At 38.8% G+C, this 25,309-nt stretch overlaps 1 protein-coding gene across 1 annotated transcript in view; it reads right to left on the bottom strand.

Annotated features, from left to right (window-relative positions):
• FBN1 (fibrillin 1) overlaps nt 1–25,309 on the bottom strand; it is a 263,339-nt gene that overhangs the window by 67,712 nt on the left and 170,318 nt on the right. The window contains exons 18-32 of the mRNA XM_055132062.1: nt 24,655–24,708; nt 23,895–24,020; nt 21,554–21,679; nt 20,902–21,021; nt 20,541–20,678; nt 19,501–19,551; nt 17,783–17,908; nt 14,888–15,115; nt 12,630–12,755; nt 12,384–12,512; nt 11,220–11,345; nt 11,007–11,132; nt 9,748–9,870; nt 8,620–8,745; nt 6,651–6,776 (exon numbers count right to left, since the gene is read on the bottom strand). Coding sequence (XP_054988037.1) covers nt 6,651–6,776; nt 8,620–8,745; nt 9,748–9,870; nt 11,007–11,132; nt 11,220–11,345; nt 12,384–12,512; nt 12,630–12,755; nt 14,888–15,115; nt 17,783–17,908; nt 19,501–19,551; nt 20,541–20,678; nt 20,902–21,021; nt 21,554–21,679; nt 23,895–24,020; nt 24,655–24,708 — 1,851 coding nt within the window. The remainder of the gene's footprint in view (nt 1–6,650; nt 6,777–8,619; nt 8,746–9,747; nt 9,871–11,006; nt 11,133–11,219; nt 11,346–12,383; nt 12,513–12,629; nt 12,756–14,887; nt 15,116–17,782; nt 17,909–19,500; nt 19,552–20,540; nt 20,679–20,901; nt 21,022–21,553; nt 21,680–23,894; nt 24,021–24,654; nt 24,709–25,309) is intronic.

The raw sequence follows: 25,309 nt of genomic DNA on the forward strand, positions 1-25,309 counted from the left end.
CAGAACTAAGGTCAAGAAGGATAATTTTGGCTTATGAAATGTTGCAAGAATTTTCAATGATCACTTAAATAGTGACATGAAAAAAGAAACTGGGCACACACTAATGTTTACCCTTTTGTTTACTTTAAAAGCCCAATTAAATTATTTGAAAGTGTTTGGAAACATGCTGTTTGCCCAATGTTCCATCTGAAGCTCTGAAATGGTCCTGGATCTTTGGTCTTTTCATAACTTCTAGAGCAAACACAAAATAAAATAGTGACAGTTTTCCTACAAAAATATTTTGCAATGTCACTAATAACTTTAAGATGAAAACACGGTTGGGAAAATATTCTTAAAATTAAAAGGTATTGTCTAGATACATTTTAATGTAACCTTGGCAGTCATAGAAAATGTACTAAATTATTAGGGCGGGTCAAGGGAGGCACATACCAAGCTGCTTTAAACTCGTGACTGGGAGCTTTAACCAAATGAATAATTGAGCATGGCACATTCCAAGAAAATGAGGAGAAAGGCCAACCCAGGAATAACAGTGGTAAGTAGGCATGGGAATTCAAGAAAGTGAGTCTGACCTACTGAGCTCCTAAGCAGGGTCAGTGGGCCATGGACACTTCTCTCTTCCTTGGGGAATCACTCCTGTCAGTGTAAGGACACAAACCACTTTGACAGAGTCAATTCTTTTCTCTTTCCCTTCTTTGTCATGATCTTTGAGTTAGGGGAAAATAATGTGTTTCAACTGTTTATGTATTCCAGTGTCCAGATGTTATAGAATGAAGGGATTTTCTAGACAAAACGAACGGAGAAATGTGAGGGCTTAAAAGTCAGCAAGGGGTAGAGCCAGGACCAGTTGGGACTTAGCAGTCCTGGCCAGTGATCAGCACACGTTCCCTTGGGCCACAGCTCCCTAATGGAGCTGATTACTTTAGTCACATTAGGACTTTATCCTAAATCCTGCTTATGGACTTTTCACATTCTTGGTATTAACAGACTTATAGAAGATTTACTCCTCTTTTCTACCAAGTACAATTTCCAGAGATGATCATAGCCTGTCAACCTGGTATTTCTGTAATTTCTCTCTTTCTGATTTTGTAATAATCACAGCTACCCTAATTTCACAAGGATTTTATAGTTTAATATTGCATATTTTATATTGCAACTAAAACTTGAAAGTTTTTAAGGGACACTCTCTTTGAAGGTAAATACAAATTTCCAATTCAAGAAAATAACTGGATTTCAGGGCAACATTTTCTAGCTGAGAAGAAATTGTATTTGTAAGAGGCTTGTATCATGGCTCTGAGATACTGAGAAATTCAAGAGTCAACATTTACTCTTCATTTTATGAATATTTATAAAAGGAATCTTGATGCTTATTCACTATATATGACAAGCAATTTTAAAAGACTTTGTCATAAAGTGAGTAGAAGGTTTTGACCCCTGTGTGATTGTTCATATATATGTGTGTACTAAATATTATTCATCATTATTTCCATAGGCAACTTGGACCTCAGATTGTACTTGATAATAAAAGCAAACAGGGGGAAACTGAGCCATAAGAAAAACAAGCAAACAAATAATGTGGCATTCAAATACTCAACTCTTCAATGATGTGAGGGAAACATAACACAGGCTTGCCAAGAACATCTCTTTCTGTACAAATGTTCTCTTTCCCCCACAAGTTTTGCTCCAGACAAAAAATTCCTTTTTAAGATTAAGAATAAGCAAGAGCCAAGAAAAGCAAAGAAATTCAAATGTAGGGCTGACGCTGCAACCTTCTCCACCCCAATGAAGCTTCCTCACATGGACTCAAAGATCCTACTTTCATGGCTCTTTTGAAGAACAAAACCCTGAAGCCAATCTTAGACACAGCTCCTGGGCGTGTTCCTCTAATGCAGAGTGCCTCTGGCCTTGACAGACTGTCTTTAGGGAGAAGCTGCATCACTCACACAAATACCTGCCTTCCCTTCACGTGGGCATCACATGCATGGACTCTAAACTGAAGACCTGTCACGCTTCATTAGGTTCCCTGATTAAGGCATCAGAGTGTTGATGTGAATGGAGAGGCCAAACATGAAGGCTACTTGGATCTCTTAATTTGTATGTAAAATTGAGCCAAGTCTATTTAACTGAGTTTCCACAGGCTAACAGCTAGCAGAGGACAATTAGCAATGATAAGAACTGTGAGGAAATGGGCAGGAAATGGGCACACATTCTCTCTGCGTGCTGGTGGTTTTGAAGTATCCAAATCTCTTTCTCATAGGCCAAAACCCCTGGGTGATCTTTACCATGTGAAAAGAAACAGACAAATTGAAAATTGGTATCCCCCCCAAATCCTGCTATTTTAATTGAGAAGAAATCTGATTTTAATGCTTTGCCCTATTTACTGGTGGACTGGGTGAACACGTAGTACGAATAGAATTAAGTTCTTATAAAATGGCTGTGGAAGCCAGAACTGCACAAGGAGAGCATCAGACAGCAACTGAGTTTTCCTTTTACAATGTGTTATCTAAATGATAATCCAAGGACGGATATGCAGTGTTCCACAAACGTACATTCTCCTCCCACTGAATCAACCTTCCCCTTAGCAGTACCCATGGTTGGAAGAAAACTTAAAGAGAAAAAAGAAACCGTTAACATCTGCGTGGGCTGGGAATGTAAGTAGGTGGGTGGATTCTGAACCCTGCTAAGGGGATGGGGGGGGGGGGAGACATGTTTATTTGTTAAAATGGAAACAGTCTGTAATGGCAAGGGAGCTGAAATATTTAGACAAAGCTGTAATGGAACCCAGAGGACATTTCTTTTCAGTACGCATGAAACGAAGCTCTTCCCTCTGAAATAGCATACATATTTTAATAATTCCTTTATAGGGTGCTCATTCAAATATATTTGCGTGCATACACACAGAGAAGCAGATACAGATTACATTTCCTTACTGTGTCATAAAAATGCAGTTCCAGGCCTGAAGGTCACTGCTGTTTGTGGTGTGGTTTGTTTATCCCATTAAGCAAGATCCATATCCTATTTAGAATAGTTTCCCTGGGACACTATAAACACTTTTCCTGAACATGACTATCACCAAAGTAACCTGGTGGCATTCTATGTTGTGAGTGACACTAATTTTTAATGAGAAGCAGATTAAAAGAGCCCTAGTTACATGGTGGGTGTGTGGGTGTATGGGTGTGTGTGTTGGGGTGGGGGGGGGCGAAGATTGTAAAAGCATTTGGCTCAGAATTTTTAAAAAATGTTTTTAAGTACACCAAACTGACTGCCAATTCCTGTTTGTGAAGTCATTTCCAATCATCTGTGATACCTGGGTTGTTAATAACAGTATTTACAGAGGTTCTTTTTTTCTGCTCTCCAAATATATCCTGTCCTTCCATGCTTCACTGCAGGGGGTTCTGACCTAAGAAGAACACTTGCCTAACTATCAACCCTGAGAATTTCTTCCAACTTAGGAACCTACTCCAGAGTTCTCCCTCCTTTACATGAGAATTTCTTCCCTGCTACTCCGATACTGAAAGGGCCAAGAAACCCAAGTCTCATCTTTGCTGTGCTAGCTGGAATTACGCAATTAAGAGATCAGTAGATGACAATTTAAAAGTGGAGGAGGAGGATGGCCTTTAGGGAAAACAAGTATTTTGTAGGACTTTTAGAGCTATGTTTCAGTTTACATGATTTACTGCAAAACTGTGTTCTCAGGAAAATCAGTGTGACCTCATTTAAACAACATGGAGAACACACCCTTAGAATCGGCACATTCTCGTGACAAACGAGCTCCTCAATACACAGAAAGATTTCTCTTTGTCAAACAAATTTCAAGTGTGTATCAAATGGTAGCAGAGCATTTTTCTAGACTGCAAGTTATGTCTTCAAAATGACCTCTAGACACGTGTCTCATTCTATGACAATAGTTATTAGACTGGCCAGCTACTGTATGACAGGTGCTGTATCAAAGACATTGGATACATTCTATCTCATTTCCTTGAAATGATATTAATAATTCATGAAAGTTTAAACTTTGTTTCTGGTCACTGTCACTGTCATCCCATTGCTAGTCGATTTGCTCGAGCAGGCACCAGTAACATCTCCATTGTGAGACTTGTTACTGGTTTTGGCATATCAAATACACCATGGGTAGCTTGCAAGGCTCTGCTGTGCAGGCTAGATACTCTTGGTAACTTGTCAGGGTCTTCAAGAGAGGCAGAGGAATTGAACCTGGGTCGGCTGCATGCAAGGCAAGTGCCCTACCTGCTATGCTATCACTTATATTATGCTCTAAAATAATCAGCTTTTGCACATTATTCTGTTAGCTGGAATTTGGAGTTTGAAATTCTAGAGACCCCTTTCTTATATGAAATAAAGACTGTTCCATTGGATTAACTTCTCTCTTCATAAGCCTGATGATTCTCTGGGTTGAATTTCAATGAGCTCAACTTAACCAAAACTTAGCCTCTACTAGTTAGAATGTAATATAGAACTGTCATACTTTCCCATTCATTACTGCCAACCCTTACTCAAGTCTTATAGATGTATTAAGAACCAAAAATAAAGCTTGAACCACAGGTGTACTGAAGTGAGCGTCAACTATACCCTAGAGGAGATCGGGTGCATTCAGGGTGGTATGGCTGCAGACATCATCTATACCCTAGAGACCACACGGATCAAGTACTTTAAACATTGGGCCGTTTATAACAGCGACTCCTAGCTGTTTTATGACTCCTAGTCATAAAACATGACTCTAAGCCATGATTTATATGAAGAATAACTAGTAAACATTAAAGTATTCTAACTTCTCACACTTTTTATAGTTTGGTTAAGATGTTAACTTTTTTTATCAGTAGTAATACCTATAAATTTGAACTTAGCATTATTGCAAAGTTTGAAAGAATAATAAATTGGGGAAACTTATTGACAATGTCGATATAATTAAGAAAAGATTCTGTACATTTATCATATTACCGTCCTGCAAATATTTTAATATTCATCTTAAGCCACAAAGCTTTCAAAACTGAACTAGTGAGATTAAAATCTGTTCACTGTAAAGAAATTATAGTTAAGGATGAGGGAGATAGCTCAAAGGGCCAGAGTATGCTTTGCATGCAAAAAACCTGGGTTCAATTCCTGTCACCATATGGTCATCAAATCACTGCCAGGAATAGCTCTCAAGCACAAATGGGTGTGGCCACACCTCAAAAAAATGAAATGATAGTTGCATAATCAACTTCACAACTATCTTCATTATGTTTAAAATTGCACTAAACAAACAGGCCAAAGAGACAGGAGAGCGGGTAAAGCACTTGCCTTGAAAGCAGCAAACCTGGATTCTACCTCTTGTACTGCATATGATCCCCTGAACACTGCCAGATGTAACCCCCCCCAAAAAAAATAAAAGAGCAACAAAAATTGTGCTATATATGTACATATATACATATATATGGCAAGCTACCATATATATACCGTGGTGTATTTGATATGCCAAACACAGTAACAATAAGTCTCACAATGGAGACGTTTACTGGTGCCTGCTCGAGCAAATCCATGAGCAACGAGATGACAGTGATACAGTGATATCTATCTATCTATCTATCTATCTATCTATCTATCTATCTATCTATCTATCTATCTCTGCTATACTACTATCAATACAATACTAAAACCTTGAGCAAATCCATGAGCAATGGGATGACAGTGATACAGTGATATCTATCTATCTACCTCTCTATATATCTGCTATGCTACTATCAATACTATACTAAAACTTCAGTTATTATTCTACATGCTTAGCATTATTACCTCAACTTTGAAAATACCAACTAAACACTTAAAAACAACATTATTCAGGGCTAAAGAGAAAGAACAGTGGGTTAGATGCTTGCCTCGCATGCAACTAATTGGGGTTCAATCCCTGGCTCCCCATATGCTCTCCCAAGCACTGCCAGGAGTGGTCTATGAGTATAGAGTCAGCAGTTTAGCCCTGATCACTGCTGTCTGTGGCCCCCAAAACAAAACCAAACCCATAAAAACAAAAACAACCCCAACAATATTATTCACTCAATATCATTCATCAGATTTATTTCTTCCATTTGACATTTTAATAGAATTAACTCTTACAAATACCCTGGAAAGATTTTTTTATGTGCTATTGGTATAAAACAAATAAATTATAAACAATTTACTCATTGCTTCATCAAGATCTGCTAAGCCTCAGTAATAAAGATGCATTTAGGCTAAAACAATTTAATGTATCAAAAGCAAATTAATTTAAACAATTAGAAGACTGATGAAAATTGATGAAATACATGAATGGCTGTATTTTTTTTCAAAGAGAAACTTGAATTATAAAACCTTAATGTGGCATTATAATGAAAAGTATTTGGAAATATTCACATTACAGAGGGAATATGCACGTCTGATAATTATCATGTTAACTATTTTGATATAAAATGTGATTTTAGCTTTAAAAAATGTGGTGATCTTCAAATATATCTGTTTTGCAGGTAGAATCCAAATTAAAGTATAACAACTTTCAATTATAAATGCAGGCTTAATTATTTAAATGCTATATAAAAACTTATAATTAAATTACTAATAGTTTTATAACATCTATAATTATGGTAGCAGTCTCTTATTTTATTTAATTTGAAGGCAAAAAGTACCTGTACATCCAGTTTTTCCTTTTTTTCCTGAATATCCCATATCACAATGGCAGATAAATGAGCCTTTTGTATTTTCACATGTTCCACTAAGGCAGATATTTGGATTCAGGTCACATTCATTGACATCTGTAAGGCATAGACATTATAAATTCACATAACCAATTGTTTCATACCATTAAATACTATTTTCCCTAAGGTAAAACAAATATGGCAAAATAAAAAATGACTAGCAAAGGAGAAATGCTTTGGTTAGAAAAAAAATATCATTTTTATGAAGCAATTCACATTTGTCTTCTATATTGCAAGCTAATCATGCAAACTTCTTTACTAGGTTCCAAGCAGTATACCAAGTCATCAAAAAAAAATAATGGCTAATTTTGACTGAGTATAGAGATTACTTAGGTGACAGTCTAGAAAACTTGTTAAAACATCACTTATTTTACAAAATAAAAATTTAAATTCTATTTGCATGTCAACATTTACTTTTCAATAATTAAAGAAAAGGATAAGTGAACAAGCATGATTAATGCACAAGATTGGAAACTTCATTTTCCTAATTAAAAATTACTAATTTCTAGGACTTCATAAATATTTGATAAAAGTTTTCTAAAGTATAAATGGGATACAATTGAAATATTTTCAATTCTAGACACTATACTTCTAATCAAGATGGAGTAACAAGGACTGAATCTGCCTTACAGTCTGACAAAACAATCACCAAATGACAATGTTATTTTTGATTGGTAGGGAATAATCACAAATTATGTAGGGAATAAATGACAGTGACCCTGAAATACATGTTTATTTGGAATAAAATAGTTAAGTTCTATAAATTCTCTTTATTGATTAGGGTTTGGAAGAGTTTTAAAGTCATAGATGGAATCAGGCAAAGATAGGAAAGGGTTGAATACACACACACCACCATTCCACTGCAAACTATAGAGATCTGCAGAGATGAATAGTGAACAATGCCTTCAGGTAAGGAAACTACTCAAAGCTGGCAGAAGTACTACCCTAAATAACTTGAGGGAATAATCATCAGAGTTCTCAGAAGGCCTCGAATAGTGCCAGATTCTACCAGCCAGAATGGAAAGCCAAATAATTCACAGGGTTAGAGTACACAGAAGGAACTTGACTCAGTAATGAAGCAAAATTAGCTCTAGACTGCTGTTTAGAAGCATAAAAGCAAGAATTTGAGATCAATCTACTTCTTAAAAAACATAATTGTGCTCCAGAATAAAGCTCAAAAATATTTTAGGAATACAAAAATGCACAGTACCATGAAGGCAAAATTTACAATGTCTGTCATCCAATGAAAAGTTAGTAAGTATTTAATAAAGGGGAATACATGACCCATAACAAAAAGGAAAGTTAACTTTCAAAAATGATCCAGAATGACACTAATGATAGTAGATTAATGCATTAAAGTTAAATAACTTTCCTCCCTATGTTTAGAAAGGTACAGTAAAAATTAAACACATTAGGTAGAGAAATTGAGGACATGAAAGAAAAAAGACCTCAATAAAGCCTTTATAAAAGAAAACTACATAAAGCTTGAGATTAAAAACATTTTGAAGGGATTAAAGGCATATTAGCTATTAAAAGAGAAAAGTAAAGCAAGTTTGAAGGCAGCTACAGACACTAGCTTAAAAAATAATCCAGCATTTACTGCATTCTAGTCAGAAATAAATTTGCTTGCCTTGAGTAAAAGTCTTAAAAATCCAACTTCTCATCTTGGCATAAAGAGGGTTAAATAGACAGAAACAGTGCATAGAAATAAAAGAACTATCCATGTGAAGCTGGCCAATGGTTCACTTAGTCCAAAGGACATATTTGAAAAGAGCATCATATCACTATTGCAAAAAAGTTACTTTTTGAAGTTTCAGCTTTTCAGTATTAGTATCAAAACTAATCTTTATGCAAACAGCCCTTGTCAAATAATCAGACATGAATGATTCTGTATTCTTACCTACACAAGTCTTCATATCTTCAGATGCCATGAATCCATCATAACACAAGCACCTGTACTCTCCAGGGATGTTTGTGCACTGGCCACCATCACAGATATTGGGGTTATCTTCACACTCATCAATGTCTTAGAGGACAAAGCAACAATGGCATACTGTTAAAATTGGCTCTGTTACTCAGTGATTATTTATCTGATTCAAGTCAATCAAACTCAGTCCATATACATAAGATAATTATCTTTCTAAGCCATATGAAGCTTTCCATAAATTATTCCTTAAAGTTATCCTAGGTTAATAAAAAGAAAAGTGCTTTTTCAGATTCACAATACTCTCCTTAGGATGAAGATTGACAACAACTTAAAAATTAATAATTCAGCAGTTTTCTCTCTAATTGGAGTTTATTATAGGAAAGTACAATAGATTTTGTTTTTCTAATTTTCACACACAAAGGTACAATTCTATCACCTTTATTTAATTGATATTTTAAAAAGGAAATAGTTGGAACATAAGCAGATCTACTCAGATGTTTTTAGTGAATTAATTTATTTTCAATGTCAAATTTTTAGGGTCAAATTTATAACAAGAATTTTCAAGGGAGATATTTTTCTAACTTAGGTCAAATAAAGTTGAGTCCCCAAGTTCTCTTTATAACTTAAGTCAAGATTAAAACCCATTGCCTGACTTCATTTCTTATCTGTAGCTGCCTACATGTCTCTTCTATCCCAGGTTGGAACAACAGGAGTTCTAAATTAGACAGGAGTTTTTGATTTTTGGCATGTGTCTTTTTCAATTAGAGAGTTTATACAACAGATCTTTGGGACACAACCTCGGAAGATTCTGATTTCACAGGCCTAAGGTAGGGCCTGACGTTTTGCTTCTCAAATACATTTTCAGGTGCTCCTGATACTGCTATTCTAGGGAATAAACTCAGCACTGAAGTTAGTCAAAAGACCTGAGAAATTCTGTTCAATTATTAATAGGTACTACATAGTCCATGGGTGCATATGCCAGGTTCTAACTCCCACAGCTAAAATATGTACAAAACAGCAATTTGAACTCTGGTTAGCCTGGCTCCAGGACTGACATCTCACCGCAGGGCTCTATTGAGAAGGAAGCTAAAAGCTACTCACCAGTGCATGATCTCTGGTCGGGCATGAGTGCAAATCCTGGCTGACAGCTACATTCATAGCTACCTTCTGAGTTTGTACAAAAGGTCTCACAGCCACCATTCATGATGCTACATTCATCAATGTCTAAGAAAAATGAAAATATTATCACCTTCTTCTGTTTAGATCATAAATTGTATTTAAAATTTCTAGGTATTGGGTTGAGCAAAATTAAAACAGAAAACATTCTGGGGTCAGTGGCAGTCACTAATTTTTGTTCAGTTTCTTCCCTGGCATCCCATATGGTTCCCTGACCCCACCAGGGGTAATCCCTGAGTGCAGAACCAGGAGTAATCCCTGAGTGTGGCCCCCAAACAAAACTAAACAAAAAAGAAAGACAATTACCCATAATTTAGTGCCCATGCAATGTAGTAGCTCTGCTAGGTTTGAGAAGAATGTTAGCTATACCAATGTGCACATAGAAGAAATTCTCAGGGTCAGAGTTTCAGTTCTAAACTTGATATTCTGCTGATTGGCAGAGTTTCCAGTCCTTTTCAGAAAGCTAAGGGGAAGGTCTGAGCTCCCAGTGCCATAGTTTAGAATAACTTGGGCTGATTTATGGTTTGGGGTGGAAACCACGTGAGGCTTGGCAGTTTCACATGAGTCCACCCCAATCCAGGCCAAAACTGGCACTTTCAACAAAATCTCACTTTGACTTTGGGCACAATAAAGCCACAGGACTTTCTGTACCACTCTTGCCAACCCAACTAAGCCTACAGAGGGCCAGCCACAAAGCAAAACATTTGTTTCCTCAAAACCCTATCTGTGAGGTACGCCAGCTTGAACCTCTACTTCATCATATCATGGTCTTCTTTCCCATAGAGGATTTCTCTGAAATCCTTGAGTAAGCCATGTAAGCATGGCAATTACTCCCTGGACTCTTTGACTTTGTTTCAGCATCACCCAGTTTTACGACTTGCTCATTTGTCTTGGCATGCTTTCTCATAAGCAAAGATAGGCTGCTGCTCACAATTCAAAGTGGCCTGGGTCAAATTGTGCTTGTTAGAATGAAAACATTCTGCATTCTCCATTTGGCTGGTTCTCTGAACAGACCAGAAGCATGAGCTCCAAAGCGGTAGGAGCCACTATGAGAGGAACTTCTCATGCAGAAAGCAAGAAAGAGAAAGTGAAAGAAATGAAGGCTGTAACTAGAAATCAGAGGATATGGCTGGGATGAATCGATCCAAGACAGGAAGTGAGTGAAATGAACACGTGGAGCTTACCCACACAGAACAGCCTGTCGGGCGTGGAATGATAGCCAGGGTTGCAGGCACATTGGTACTTCCCAATGAGGTTCACACAGCGGCCGTGGGGGCAGAGGTTCGCACTCAGCTCACACTCGTTGATGTCTGTAGAAGAAGTAAAAAGATAACACTAACCAGATTGCTTGTGACACTGGAAGAAAAGTGGGTCCAAGACCTAGTCTTCCTCCTTACCGATACAGGCGGAGATATTGGGGGCCAGCTGATGGCCTGGAGGACATTCACAGCGGTAACTTCCTTCTGTGTTGAGGCAAGTACCTCCTCGGCACAGGAGAGGATCCCGCTGACACTCATCAATATCTGCAAGGCAGAAAGAAAGAACCATGTTGAAGTCACTGGGGGTATCTTGCTTGAGTCCTCCTGCCAGCCCAGTATGCTACTGTACCAATTGCTGGCACTTCTGGCTACTAATGACTCCCAGAGTCCCTTCTATACAATGCATTCCAACTCACCCAGAATTCAGAAATGCCTGGAAGATAAGAGATCATCTTCTCCTAGACTTGGGTTGCCCCTAGCCAACTAAAATAGGTAGACCAAATCTTGGTCCCCTTACTTCAGCCACATACCTTAAGTATTCTTTCTTGGGATCAGCTAAAGTTAAAATACAGCCAAACTCTTCTTCCCATGCCCTTAACTGCCTCCCTCACTTCCTGATGGGTGTCTGAGAAGAGCATTGCCTTTAAAAAGTTCTCATCTCAGCCAGGGAGAGAATTCAATGGGCTGGAGCACATGCTCTGCATGCTAAAAGCCTAGCTTTGATCACCAGAATCATATGATCACTAAGAAGCACCCAGAGTGACCCCAAGCACCGAGCTGGAAGTAACCTCTGAGCACTGCTGGGTATCGTCTCCCCCACTAACAAAACAAAAGCCAAATAAACAGAAACACTCTGTCTTGGCTGGGGATGTAGCTCAGTGGTAACCCTCCCACTTTGCATGTGTGAGGGCCTAAGCTGGATTCCCAATATCACACACACGTACATAGATACCCACAATCCCCATTTCTGTCTTGTTTCTAAGGAACCTGATCTAATGCAAATAGCTAATTCAATCTCCATTTCTATCATAGATCATAGCAGGTGTTTGAATTGCTCTTTTATCCCTAAGGCGTTAAACTTACTTCTTGGGGACCTTCATCTGGTGTCTAAAGCCACCCCCCACTGCACAGCATGACTTCCCTCATTCTTCTCCAGGCCAGTCTTCCTCTGTCCTGGACAAATTTCTGACTCAGGAGTCCAATGACCCAGGGAGCACGAAGAAGATGGGACTTCGACTCTGGAGTCATCAAAGCCTCTGAAGCCCTTCTTTTCTCAGACTGATCAATGGTCCACACACTTACCCATGCAGTTCTTCATCATCATGAATCCACTCTCATAGCCTACATCACACTTGCATTCAAAGTCTCCTGGGGTGTTCACACACTGGCCTCGGCCACAGAGGTCAGGAGAGATGCGGCATTCATCAATATCTGCAGAAAACAGTCCATGGCAAGTTAGGCATGACAGCAGCCTTTAATTCCTATACCAGCAGGCCTAAACTGGAGGCTGGAAAGACTCTTCCCCCAGAACAAGCCCCATCCACTGACCTGTGCAGTTCCTCTCTTCAGAATCAAGAGCGAAGCCACTGTCGCACCTGCACTTAAAGCTGCCGATGGTGTTTCTGCACTTGCCGTGGGTACAGAGGCTGGGGATCATCTTACACTCATTGATATCTTCAAGAAAGAGAGAATATAGTTAAAGCTTGTGAGAAACCAATGAAGAAGGCTCACCACCCCCCAATTTTTTAACCCACGTTGTATAACATCTTAATTCAAGATTCAGCAATATGCATTTTACAGAAGGAATGAAGCTCCTGAAATTGGGTGTTCAATGAGCAGAAGAACTATTTTATTAACAATGATACAAAGTGAGAAGTAGGACTTTGCAAACGTTTTGAATTTTTAAAAATTCTACATTTTAGAAAGTATGATGAGAGAAGCAAAACATATATTTATTGGGGTTCTTAAATCCCAAACTGATACTATTGAGATTTAAGTAAATTCATGGTCTGATACATACTGAACACTTAGTAACAGTATGCCAAATAAATGCACAAATATTTTAAACCTCTGGGGTCTACATTTAAAGCATGTAAATGATTCTTGGAAAATAATACCCTACAGTAGCCAATTGAGTGTATAATGAAATGAGAGATTCATTTATGATTTTTGGATGCATTTTTTAAAAAACAGAATTTCACAGATGGTGCCAATTATATTTTAAATTATTTGCAAGTAATATATACTACTCAAAATATTTTTGCAATATTGCATATATTAAGGATTCACTAATATAATTAAGAGAGTTACTTGTAAACTAGGAGACAGAATATATAACACGGGATCTGAGTTTTGCCTTAGAGGGGCATTTTGAAAGCAATAAGTAAAGCTAAAATATACCAATTCAATTCTACAAAATATCACAGGAAACAAAAGAGGTAGGCTCAAGCTCAAGAATATCAAGTCCTGGGGCTGGAGGAATAGCACAGCGGGTAGGGCGTTTGCCTTGCATGCAGCCAACCCGGGTTCGAATCCCAGCATCCCATATGGTCCCCTGAGCATCGCCAGGGGTGATTCCTGAGTGCAGAGTCAGGAGTAAGGAGTAACCCCTGTGCATCGCCGGGTGTGACCCAAAAAGCAAAAAAAAAAAAAAAAGAATATCAAGTCCTTCTACAGATAAGCATAGCTGCAGAATTGGGAGCAATTCATTCCTATTTCTTTTAATTTTGCTGAGACATTGAAAAGATACACCTAAAAACTGTCTTCTCTAGAGAGGATAATTTAACTCTCAGGCTTCTTGCTCTAACACTCAGCAAAAGAGACGTTCATGCTTTTTTTCTTTTAGTTTTTGGGCCACACCCAGCTGTGCCTTGGGCTTACTCCTGTCTCTGAAGTCAGAAATCGCTCCTCGTGAGCTTGTGGGGGACCATATGTGAAGCCAGGGATGGAACCTGGGTCAACCACACCTAAGTGCCCTACTCATTGTACTATTGCTCCAGCCCCACTTTTTTAAGCATTGGGGTAATTGAGAGGTATTTATATAATTTTCCATTTTTATAAATTGATTTAATTATGAAGTACAATAAGTAGATACAGACTTTCAAAACACGAAAACAAAACACAGTATCTTATAAGATACTGTGGGCAACCATTATAAAACTTTATACTGGGAACATAATCAAAATTGAATAATCAAAATATTGAGATATTGAGTAACCAATTATGATTTTTCCATATGTTAAAGGACAAAAGTTCTATGTCATTGTGCAGGGAAGGTTAAACCAATTTTCGAATTATATTAAATCTGCAACTTCTTAAGTTTTTTGAACATTGCTTAATAAACTGAAATCATATTTGAAACATTATAAGTCACCATGCTGTTCACCATAGGAGTAAATTCCACTGCATTTGGACAAAGAAAACTTGACCCTGGATCTCCTATGCTTTGCCCTTCCACCATCTATATTCAGGTGACATGGATACTTCAGTCATCAGACAAAAGGTCATCACCCAGGACTTTAGCAAATGGCATGAGAATTTCCAAGAATTTACATTCATATGTCTACTAAAATCAACTTTAACACTTAACAATGCCAGGCAGTGTGTAAAACAGATAACTTCAGGAAGCCTTGATAGATATGCAAAGTAAATTCATTTCAGAACACACTGCTTGCTCATTGTCAATGAGAAAGCAAAGAATGCTTGATAAGAGGGTCAGGGTTGGACTGTGTTGAAGACAGCCATGGTAATTCCTAGAACACCTCCCCGTTATAAAAGGAAGCAGAAATTGACTCTGAAAATTGTACCTTTAAAGAAAGGTTTCCCATTAGTGATTTCTTTCGTGGCGAATCCAGGTCCTCTGGGACAGAGTTCGTCATACTCGGGCGTGTTCCTTACTGGACATTCCTCACACTCGTGGGTGCCCCAGGCTGCCCCCACGGAGCAGCAGCAGGCATCCATGCGGTGGCGGCCAGCTATGGGCAGGGTGCACTCCTCATCATCATAGCGCATGTAGCAGGTCTCCAGGCGGATGTCTGCCAGAGAGAACAGACAGAGGCTGAGGACAGATATTTGCTTCCGGAGCCCCGCACAGAGTAGGTGAAATGCAACATACGGAACAGTTTTCTCTTTCCTTTTTGACAAGAATCCCATTTTCATTCCTCTAAAGCAACCCAGATCAGAGTTCCTGCCTGACAGACATATGAGCACCCCAGGTTTATCTGCAGCTTCTATTTGTGGAGAGTTTCCTCTCAGTGTCAGACATTTTCTGACAATCCCACTTGAGGAACAATATTCTGAAAACCCCTACTTTGCACTTAGGAGAGCTGCTTTCTCCCTGGAAAGACAAGTCTATGCTCAGCGAGGCATCTTACAGTGCTTTGACCTCTCTGCTCTACTAGGAAAATAAAGACACTTTGTTGCTGGCCGGGAAGCTCGCTCCAGTCCCTTTCCTTCATTTGGGGGGAAGTGGAATGACAATGTTTGAAATGGAGCCTACCCCTAAAGGGGAAAGTAGCAAGCCCAAGCCATGAACTCACCCCCACCTCTGAAAACAAACCCTTTCATCACCCCACAGGGTGTTCAAGTGCGCATTCCTCTAGACACACCAGCCTCAGCTCCAGATTATGAGGAAGTGAGGAAAGATCAACAAACCAGATGTCAGAAGACCGGGAATTGGGATTGCTCAAGGCAGACAAATTATTACCCCTGATCCAGAATTTCCAAACCTGGAAAATGAGGTGAGACCCATTTCTCAGGGGGAAGGCTGTGAAGTTCACGTGAGATGATACATCTGAAATTTGTAAATTAAAACATAAGGCATCACCTTTCTCTTATTTCTCCTCCAAAATATGGTCATGAACCATTCGCCTAAGAGTCTGAGCTTCCATTAATATTAGAAGGCTTCCGGTGCCAGGGAGGGGCTCAGAGGTAGGAGCACGTGCTTTGTGTGCAGGGAATCTGAGTTCCATCCCCAGCACCACCTGGTCTCTATGCACAATGGAATCATGTCTAATCACAGAGCATGAGTAGTCTCCAAACCGGGACCACTGGATGTGAACATATATGCATATGCATGTATACACACAAATATAAACAGATATATGCATGTAATATACATACACCTACAGATATAAAATAAGGCTTCTAGAGCCTTGGACAAATCAAATTGCCTCCCAAAAGTTCTAAGCTAACCAGGGTAGCACTGTCTTCCCATTGTTCATCAATTTGCTGGAGTGGGCACCAGTTAAGTCTCCATTGTGAGACTTGTTGTTACTGGTTTTGGCATGTCAAATATACCACCGGTAGCTTGCCAGGCTTTGCTGTGTGGGTGGTATGCTCTCAGTAGCTTGCCAGGCTCTCTGAGAGGGATGGAGGAATCGAACCCAGGTCAACCGCATGCAGAGCAAACGCCCTACCCGCTGTGCTATCACTCCAGTCCAAAGTGGCTCAAAAAACCTCGAAGGTGGTTCTTATTAAATGCTGATCCCCCTGAGCAAAGAAGCTAAGACTCACAATAACATTAACTAACATCCATGGTCATAAAAGATTCCAGCCGTTGAATTTCAGCTATTCTACTTCATACTGCTTGCATTATGAACCATAAGGTTCTATATTTAAAGGTTTGCTTGTTCTCATTTATAAGTGATCCAAATCCCTTAACCACATACCACTCTCTCCACCATCTTTGATGTGGATTACAGAACCTGTTCTTCAGAGTAATACAGTCTATATACACAGCATGACAGTGTGATTGTCAGGGTCCTGGCCTCTGAAACTGGAGATCCAAGGGACCTATTCCCATCAGTCAAGAAGCCATGAGAATCACCCCAAAGTCACCCCACTGGCAAAAAGGAGAGGTCTCACACTTGCCACTACTGCAAGGTCACAGGGCAAATTTCTAAGAAGTCCAGGATCTGTGACTCATCTTTTCCACGTCACTGCCGCCTGGACTCTAGCAACTGGTCTGGGGCATCACACCCAGGCAGGCAGTGCCGACAGTCCTGGGCTCTGTCTGGCTCACGTTTCACAGCTGTGGCACTCTTCGTCTCTCAGCCCACAAGCAGTTCTTTCAAGAACTTGTCCTTCCGGCAGGGAGAGGTATACCTATCAGGCAAGAGCTGCAGTTTTCAATTAAGTGAGCATTCTCTCTGCTCCATTCATCTTGTATCTGATAGTACATGGTATATGAGGAGCATATTTGAAAGCTCTAGTATAACTGGGGCGGTGATGATTGAAGCAATAGTTCCATATCATTAAAGACTAAAGTTTCTCCTCACTAATACATTCTCTAACTCTTTTTTATTGTTTTTTTTTTGGGGGGGAGGTGGGGAATGGATGGAGAGAGTATCACACCTGATGGTGCTACTCCAGGTTCAGTGCTCTGGGGACCAGGTGGTGCTGGGAATTGAACCTATGTCTCCTGCATGAAAATCATGTCCAATACTACTTTGAGATATTCTCTCAGCCTTCTATTCATTTTATAAAAAACTTATTCTGTAAGGTTAGGTTTAAAAGGTTAACCTTGACCTTGTCTTACCTTGCAAAGGTTGCCTGTGAAGGAACCCACCATGGATTTGAAAGAATAGGTTGATTTGTGGTATGCATCTATACTTGGAGCTAAGTATTCAGCTCCATATTGTTAACAGTCCTTAAAAATGTTAAAGAAACAATATTTGGAAAGTAATACGCTCAGTATTTACCTAGACATATCCTTCCTGTGGTATCCAAAGTCATCCCACTGGGACATTCACACCTAAATGATCCTGGAGAATTAACGCAGACACCATTTTTGCATACTCCTGGGAACACTTGACATTCATTTATATCTAGGGAGAGAAAGGCAAAATATTAATATAGATGTGTATTATCACTTGGCTTTAGTGAATTTACAGAGCTCCTAATTATTGTCACAAGAAAAAAGTCCATTTTGAACTAGTTTGAGAACTAGCTTGCCTCCCAATAGCTCATTAGAGAAATTCTGAGATGATTAAATAACAGCTGAACTGAATCCACTTATTAATAAATGCAATAGTGTCTCCTTTTGTCTCAGGGAGGAATTTTGGAATTTTTGAATTTCAGGGACAGGTGGTCAGTACAAATTACTAGGAGACATCTTGGGAAAACTTCCAGGAGCCATATAGTTAGTTTTATGAGAGCAGGTATCTGGAAGTCAATGGAGAAATCGGGACTTCATCTTTAAATCTAGCAAAGTTGAAAGACTTAAAGGTGAACATAGGGAAAAAAACTCACTGGAAAATATATGGGCCCAGCCAAACAAATTTCTTTTGAGAAGAGACATTTTCAGGAAGTGTTTAGAGTTATAATGAGCAAGGGACTCAGATTTAGTGGCCAGATTAAATGGGGAGAGTTAATGTTCAGGTTCATTCATTCATCATTCACCAAAATCTCCCTTACATGTTCCAGTTCTTCCCAATTTGCTAAATGGAGAGCAGTATGTTCTCTGCGCTTAATTTAGAAAAATATTCACCATCAAGTTAATCCAAAGAAATGCACTTACTTGTCAATGCCAAAAGAAGGCGGGGTGGGGGGGGAACGGGAGTGTTAGCTAAGAAAATCACACACTGTGTTTCTATTTAGGAGAAATAGCTTTTCAAGCCAAGGATGTTGGGAAAAGAATTCTAAATCCTTCCTTATAAGAGAGATAAATGAGGAATGGGAAATTTACCTTTGGATTCTTTTTGTTGTTCTGGCGACTTATGTGTTTCTGAGGTCAGATAAGTTATTAACAGTGGGTCTGAAGCAGAGAAAGTCCAAGGGATTCAGTCATCATTTGGAAAAGAAAACCTTGGGTGGGGGTTGTAGTGTTCCTCTTTATTTTAGCAGGAGAAAACTTCATTCTATCCCACATATGGGACTAATTGCTGTTTTTAAAATTTTTCAGCTGCTGTGTCATGTCAGGTTGTGTTAGTCACCCTGACCTCTGTCTATCCAGGACTCTCTGAGAAAGAAAGAATCCAGCAAACTGGAGAGAATCCATACAGACTTCCAAAAGTGAGGCAATAGAACATGTCCTTCTATATCAGCTATGGCTATGAAACAAACTCACAATCAAAATTTTGGACAAGCCAAGAAAAAAGCATGTTTCACAGCCTCATTGAAGACTTCCTGCTTTGCTTCTACAGGTAGTAATTTGAAAGTACAGTCCCTCTCAACCATAATTAGTCTAAAAAATATTTAGTCACCACACCCTGTCTTTAGGTCATAGTGTTCTGACATTGGCAATAGCATAGATGGACTCTTGAAATTAACATCCACTCGACATTGCAGTTCTCATTATTTCTTTTTCTCTGCTGCATATGTCTCACTGTGAGGTTATGTGACAACCTTATGTAATCCAAGTTAACACAAGCATTCTCCATGCATACAGAAAGCTATTGTTTATAAACAACTGGAATACCTTCACATTGTGTTCCTTTAATCCTTGAATAGCCTTTACCACATATGGGATCTATAAAACAAAATAAGAGAATTTGAGATAAAAATACCCAAACTTTGTAAGGATATGGTTATGGCATAGCATAAGAAACAAAAAAAAAGAGGAGCTAGAATGTGAAATTAGATTTTGTTGTCATGAAGGAGTCTCAAATAACAAAGTGTTTCTTAGACTATGTGAAGAAAAATTAGATGACTCCTTAATAAAGTTCAATTATTCTAAGATATTCTAAAATACTCGAAAGTACCCTAAAGGTCATGTTAACTGATAACTATAAAAAATATTAAATAGATTTATTTACTACTATTAGTTCAAAAATTAAGAATCACACAACAGGATTATTGCAATATGATTATGAAAAACAAACTCGAGAATTTGAAGATGTTATGCTCTGTGGCACTGACACTCTACAGTTTCATACGTTTATCTATTCAAAAGGGAAATCAGGGGCTGGAGCAATAGCACAGTGGGTAGGGCGTTTGCCTTGCATGCAGCCGACCCGGGTTCGATTCCCAGCATCCCATATGGTCCCCTGAGCACCACCAGGAGTAATTCCTGAGTACAGAGCCAGGAGTAACCCCTGTGCAAAATGCTGCGTGTGACCCAAAAAGCAAGAAAAAAAAATCAAAATCATCAGTAGGTCTCTTGTAAGACAGCATTGCAAGGAATTTAGAGGTTTAGTCATGAAACCATATCAATTTATTAGAAGAAAATATGTGGTCATAAAAAGCTCAGGACTCCTATTCATGAGCTTACTGAGAGTCAATTTGAATTGCTGAGCAATAAAAGCAAAACTAGCTAAGCACATTACAATGTGGTGATAGCAAACAATAAATTAACCAGATCCATAAAACTATTGCCCTTGATATTTTCCTGCCAGCAATATTTGCACTGAGGCCATCAAATAGCATCTTCTAAAATTCTTCTATGAACCTAAATGACCGAAGTACTGAACTGCCCATTTCTAATAAAAGTGATAAGTGGGATAGGCACAGGACTCTTACCAAGTTGACAGAGGGTACAGGGGCTCCCCCAGGCAGCACCAAGGGAAGAGCAGCACTCAGACTTCAAGGTGGCACCATTGATGTTGATTTCACACCGTCCATCAATGACTGTCTGCCAGCAAGTACCCTTGATGGTTTCTGCAGTGGAGGGAGGAGAGCAACAATATGTGCTTGATTAAAATCTACATTAAAAAATCAAACAAATACATTGGGATTATAGCAAGAATAGCATCATAAAACAAGAAATAAAGACCATTTTACATTTTGCTCAGGAAAACTTGAACTCTTTGGTAGTAAAGAGGGACATTAAGTACAGCAGCACTGGAAAACAAAGGGAAATCATTCTCAGAAAGATAAATACCTATGCAGATGGTTTTTGTTGCATCCAAAGTACTTTCCGGAGAGCATTCACAAATAAAAGAGCCTGGGCTGTTCTTGCAGACTCCATTAATGCAAGGATTTGATTCACATTCATCAATGTCTGTAACAGAAGCAGGTAGACATGATAGCTGGAAACAAGCCTTAGGTGTGCATGAGTACTTAAATGTCCTCAGTTGCTACCTCATAGCCTTCATTTAGCAGCAAAGCTGGTCTAAAAAGGTTTTTTTCTAGATGAAATGCAACAAATAGCACTCAAGTACATGAGTCACATGGCAGAATCTCTCTACTTAAAAACTCTGGAGCAAATGTGTAAATGTGTAATTTCTGATTTACAGACTCAAAGAACATATCTACATATTTTCTTCATCTCTTAAATTACCCCAAATAAAATGACCACTGGGGAAAATGAAAATTGAATATTTTAAAGGACATTTAAATACAAACTAATGCCAAATAAAATAACTATTTCAAGTACTATCTGTGTGTTAAAATGTGCATGCTAGTGCCCTTTAGAGCCATGGGATCCAGGGTGTTCTAACTGCCTAAAATACAAATTAATTTATTTTTTATGAACTTCTACTGCATTCCAAAAACAGTACAGTACTTGGTATGAGAACAAAAAGGTAGCTTACCTTCACAGGTTTTTAGTTCAGGTTTATATATGAATCCCTTGGGACAGGTACAGACAAAACTTCCAGGAGTGTTTCTACACTGTCCATTATCACAAAGTAGACTATTCAATGCACATTCATTAATATCTGGGGGGAAAAGTGAAAAAATTTAAAACTATTAAAAGAGAGTTGTATCTTGCATGCAACTTCTTTGGTTTCTCAGGCTGTTTTAAAAGATGTAATGATACTAACTGAAGTGAAAAGGAAAAACTTCTGGTACCATTTATTTTTGCCAAGATTATCTAGAATTTTAGGAAAATGGGGTCTTGACCTAATTCTCTTTGTGGGGGGAGGTTTAAAGCCACCGCCAGCTATGCTTAGGGCTTAATCCTGGCTCTAAACCAGGGATCACTCATGGTGACCATATAGGGAGATCAAACATGGATTGGCTAGATGCAAGGCATGCTGTTCTATGTCTCTGGCCCTTTGACATAATTTTCTATAATCAATATCTACAAAATCTAAAGTGAGAAGACACTATTCATTCATTTCCGGTTTTCTTTAGTAGAAAGAAAACCAAAACTTTTTTGAAGAATAATTAATCCTTACATAATTGTTTCACTGTGCTAAAATTAAAAAGATTAATCCTATAGATTTAAGAAACAAAATGTCAAGCAAGTATGAATGATCTTTATATGTATTGGTTCCTGTGTATTTATTTCTTGAATAATTTAAAAGGAATTCAGTAGCATTTATTTTAAAGTATTAAACATATACTGGGTACAGAACTATCATGAAAAAAATTATGCTCAAGTCTCTGAGAGCTAAAAAACTCATTGATTTCAGTTGAACTATAGACCAATCAGATGCAAAGGCTTTTAGATATATATTACTTAGATCATTTGGGAGAAGCAGAAATTATGTTTTTTAATCCACTTGGGCTAACTTATACCAAATGTCTTATAAAATAGGTTCTATATAAGCACAAATAATTTTTTAAAACATTGATTTGGATTAGTTCATCCTCTGACACACTAGAAATTCTAATATAAAGGATGCACAGATTCAACACTGGAGAGCTTGGCCAGGTGCACATCACTAAGTACTTCCATTAGCAACCTAGTCATGAAGTACTTAAAATATGGGGAAATTACAATGCTGTGTTGTTGTCTTAGCAATCAGCCTGATAAGAATTCTGTCAAAAATTTGAGAGGAAATGCTAATACTTACCCAAAGGGGTAAGTATTATTCTGACATCATCAAATCTTAAATTTGGATGATGCCAAAGGGATCTGAAACCTTAAATTGAGGAATCAGTGCTTATGATTGGTGGTCTTCAACCACCAGTCTGTATCAGTGTTCAAGTTTGTAGAGAGGAACCACTAATCTACAAACTTGGTTATAACTGCTAGCCTGTGGACTAATGTGCAGGATAGGTGCTGGTCTGCAGGTGTGAGATGATAGAACACCAATTAAAATTAAAAAATAGTCCCCTGGGGCCAGAGCAACAGTACAATGGGCATTTGCCTTGCATTTGGCCAACCTGGGTTCTATCCCCAGCATCCCATATGGTTCCCGAACCCTGCCAGGAGTGATCTCTGAGCACAGAGCCAGGAGTGAGTCCTGAGCACTGCCAGATGTGACAAAAAAATACCTAAAACAAAGACAGTCCCTGTGTAGGACCTGGTCTGAGTGGATGTCTGATTCCTAAATTTGCTCTTCTGAATAAAATCTGAAATATGAATATACTTCCAGCCTGATGATAGAGTCCAACTTTGGAAGTATTCTAAAGCACTGAGGAAATTATCTCTACAGCCTCCCCAACTCTTTCCTTTGCTTCCCAAAGAAGAACCTGAACCAGCTCTGTATTTCTGGAATTCTCAAACAAATAATAAGTTTTCAGGTCTGCCAATGAAGAGAGGCTCTTATAGAAAAAAATAGTGAATTAAATTTCATTTGAATATAATTTTTTAAATTTAATTTTTTGTTTCCTGGGACATGCCCAGGAATGGCCAAAAAAAAAACCCTGGGCTTAATCCTGGCTCTATACTCTTAACTTTTTGGGGTGCAGAGGGCACTACTGGGTGCCAAGAATCAATCCCTGGTTGGCAGGGTGCAAGGCAAGTGTCCTACCTGCTGTACTAGCACTCCTGCCCCCTGAGTGTAATTTTAAAGTACCACGTGTACTCAAATGTCAGCTATACACTTCCTAAAGGCTGTGAAGAGGGAGAATTTCCATCATAAAGTCAATGTTGATCACAAAGAAGAAAAAGCCAGGCTTGGGCAAGGAATAAAAGGAGGGACAAAAAGAAAAACTGCAGTCAAAGGAGGAGGCTTTTTGAAAACAGTTGAAACTTCTTACCAATGCAGTTTTTTCCAGTTGAATCCACCTCATATCCTGAGTTACATATACATTTGTAGGTCCCACGGAGATTTTCGCAGATTCCATTTGGGCAAATATCAGGATCTAATGCACACTCATTTATATCTGCACCACAAAAACAGCTCAAATCAATCACAAGAAAAAATAAATTCCAAATGGAATTGCCAAAAAGATAACATTACAATGATTTGATAACAAAAGTTGCTCCCCCTACACCAAGATACTCCACATTAAATTTTCTTTCTTCCAGTCCATGAGAGACATTTAGCATTTAACAGTTAATTTTTGTCCCCCTTCACTACAAAAATAAGAAGTAGTCTACTGTCATCTCTTAATGATAAGTAATTCACCACTACAAAATTATTCAAAATATTGAAGGATGACAGTTTAATTGAGCCCATAACTCTAAATTGTATGTCAGTGGAAGATCCAGAGGAGGACCAGACTTCCCGTTCCCATGACCCCGTCCCTGTATCTCATCAGAGGACTCCATCAATCACAGTAAGGGAGCCCTAGTTCCCCAGTACCCAGCTACCCCCCCCCCCGCCCTGTTCCTACTCTGCAATCATAGGACCCGCTTACCACTGCTGGTCTGCCCCTGGGGACTTCTCAGTGACACAGGCATACCAGAGAAGGTGTAAGACCAAACTACTGTTAAGGTCCCAGCTGGAAACCCAGAGGGACACCCAGTACATCTCTGCACCTGGTTAAAGTAGTAAATTTCAAAGCAAATCCTTACCACTGCCTGCTGATGTCATTCCTGGTCCACTGCTGCAGAGTGCCTGATATTCCGCTGCAATAAATTAACAGATAGTAAATGATTCCCTTGTTTGCTGAACAGATCTATCCTGCCCCTGGCCTTGCACACATCATTTCCTCCAAAGTGAGTGGAACTGAAATATAGTAATAACGGAAAAGGAGGCATCTCCAGGGGATGGGTTGGGGGTGTCAGTGACGGCGGCAGGGAGTCACCCTTAGACCAAACTGCCATTTTAAAGACTCTGCAGTGCTGAGGGAAATGATTGTTAAGAATAAAAGCATCTTATAGCGATTCCTTGTGCAAAGCACTTTCGGAAAAGGTGTTTTTCCTATAACTTGATTTTGTTCACCAGGGAACACTTTACACTTGCAGTGAAATGTGCCTGTTAAAATGTGGTTTCTTAACTGTTAATAAAACTTTCTCCCATCACCTTGGGAACAATTTTGCTTCTTCAGTGAGAGCTGCTTTTTCAGGACAATCAAGTTCTTCACATTTTCTCTGTTCTCTCTTCAAATCCCCTAGCCCCCACTCACAAGAACAAGACAGTATCTACATTTGCATTGAGGGGAATTTTTCAAGTAAACATTATCAGGATATTTGATTTGTCCAATATGATAGTTACATTCAGAGGGAA

Source organism: Sorex araneus, chromosome 3, assembly GCF_027595985.1.
Source record: "Sorex araneus isolate mSorAra2 chromosome 3, mSorAra2.pri, whole genome shotgun sequence".
Lineage (NCBI taxonomy): Eukaryota > Metazoa > Chordata > Mammalia > Eulipotyphla > Soricidae > Sorex > Sorex araneus.